General features: G+C 42.4%; 1 protein-coding gene across 1 annotated transcript in view; it reads left to right on the forward strand.

Annotated features, from left to right (window-relative positions):
* LOC103460604 (uncharacterized) overlaps positions 1 to 1,699 on the forward strand; it is a 31,705-nt gene that overhangs the window by 22,497 nt on the left and 7,509 nt on the right. Inside the window, exon 6 of the mRNA XM_008402849.1 lies at positions 27 to 75. Coding sequence (XP_008401071.1) covers positions 27 to 75 — 49 coding nt within the window. The remainder of the gene's footprint in view (positions 1 to 26; positions 76 to 1,699) is intronic.

Here is a 1,699-nt window from a genome sequence, read left to right on the forward strand (position 1 = left end):
GCTACGTGCCCAGTAACTCCAGCGTGGTGCGTCAGGTGGCGGAGGACGTCCGAGCCAGCCTGTCCCTGCACTCAGGTGAGTAATCGTCAGATAGGGTAACGGGCATTGGGCCAAATTTCACAGGCTTCTCAATGTTTGTGGATCAGGACGGAGCTGGGAATGCTGGTTCCTCTGGAAACAGCACTCAGGAGAGGAAACACGCCACACCCTACTCCTTTATCAGCTGGAKACAGGGAACGAAAGGCAGCAGGGATAGCATGTCTGTCTGCTCCCTCAAGACACCAGCATKATGTCTTTTTGGTCTTTCCATACGCGTACATACCTTCTCTGCTTGACTAGTTCTCCAAACAAACACTCAGGACACCTGACAGCTCTGCAAACATTCTGACACATTTGGATTCATTTTGACAGACAGATGGACATACACGCAGTGGCTGCTGTGTAAAGCAAAGCTGGGTGAATGCACTAGTCTTCACAAGTTTCCCAGCTCGACTATTAATGAATCAATTAAACAGACGAAAAAGGCGAAGTTGGAGGGGAATTAACTGGATTGCAATTTATTATAGTCACATGCACGGCACATGGACAGCATGCCTAAAATAAAATGTTGTTTTTAACAGTAGGCTCATATTTAACTATTGCTACAGGTGATCTGCACAAATACTAAGTAATCTAGTTTTTGTAMACGCTGGTAACAAAGATACAGGGAAATGGATACATGGTTTCCAATGTTTTTTGCCGGTAGAGTCCCGAAGACTCAGACTTTGAACGTCTCACAGAGCTTTGTTCAGTCCATCGTCTCAAAGTGGAAATAGTATGATACATCATTTCAGTAAACCACTGAATCTTATAGGGGTTGGACAACGAGGACATTAATCAGAGAAGCAGCCAAAGTCCATGCTGACTTTGGAGGAGCTGCAGAGASTCGCAGCATTACACAGGGCAGTACTAGAAATAACCTGTTGCAGGTTCCAAAAGACTTTAGGCTGAGGTGTGGGTTCACTTTCTCATGCGGTGATAACCATAAAAATACTGGCAGAGTTACAGTGGATTGGCTTATCAACGCATATTCATGTATTAGAATGGCCCAGTTTAAGTCCAGAACTAAATTCTACTGATAATCTGTGGCAAGACTTGATTCTAAATGCAGTTCGACTGAGTTCGGGCCACTTTGCAAAGAATTGTAAAATATTTCAATCTCTGCATRCGCACAGCTGGTAGAGAATTGGTAATTGTTGCAAAGAGTGCGTATTGAATGCATTAAGAAAGGCCTCTCGGGTTTTTAGTGGTAAAACTATTTGATAGCATTGCATGCTTTTCTTTCCACTTCACAAATGTGCTCTACTCTCATACAATACTCTTTAAAGTTTATTGAAATTTGTGGCTTCCAAGAGAAAATGTGAAAGAAGTCAATGGGTAAAAGTGCTATTGCAAGACACTGAAAATATGACTCTTATTTTCTTCTCTAATTATGGAGTTACATTTGCTTCTTTTATGTTTGCCCACTAGCAAATAAGGCACGATAATCTCTCATCAAGCTGTACTGAAATTGCCAGCAACCTGTGTGATTATTGTTTAGACTTTTGGTTTGGCAGCTACTTGCATTCCCTTCCATTCCCTCAGATAGTCTTTTACGCAATGTTTGTTTTATGAGGCTAACCCAGATTTAACCCTGGCACCGATGTGACGCTTACAGTTT

This window comes from Poecilia reticulata, unplaced genomic scaffold (genome assembly GCF_000633615.1).
Source record: "Poecilia reticulata strain Guanapo unplaced genomic scaffold, Guppy_female_1.0+MT scaffold_262, whole genome shotgun sequence".
NCBI lineage: Eukaryota > Metazoa > Chordata > Actinopteri > Cyprinodontiformes > Poeciliidae > Poecilia > Poecilia reticulata.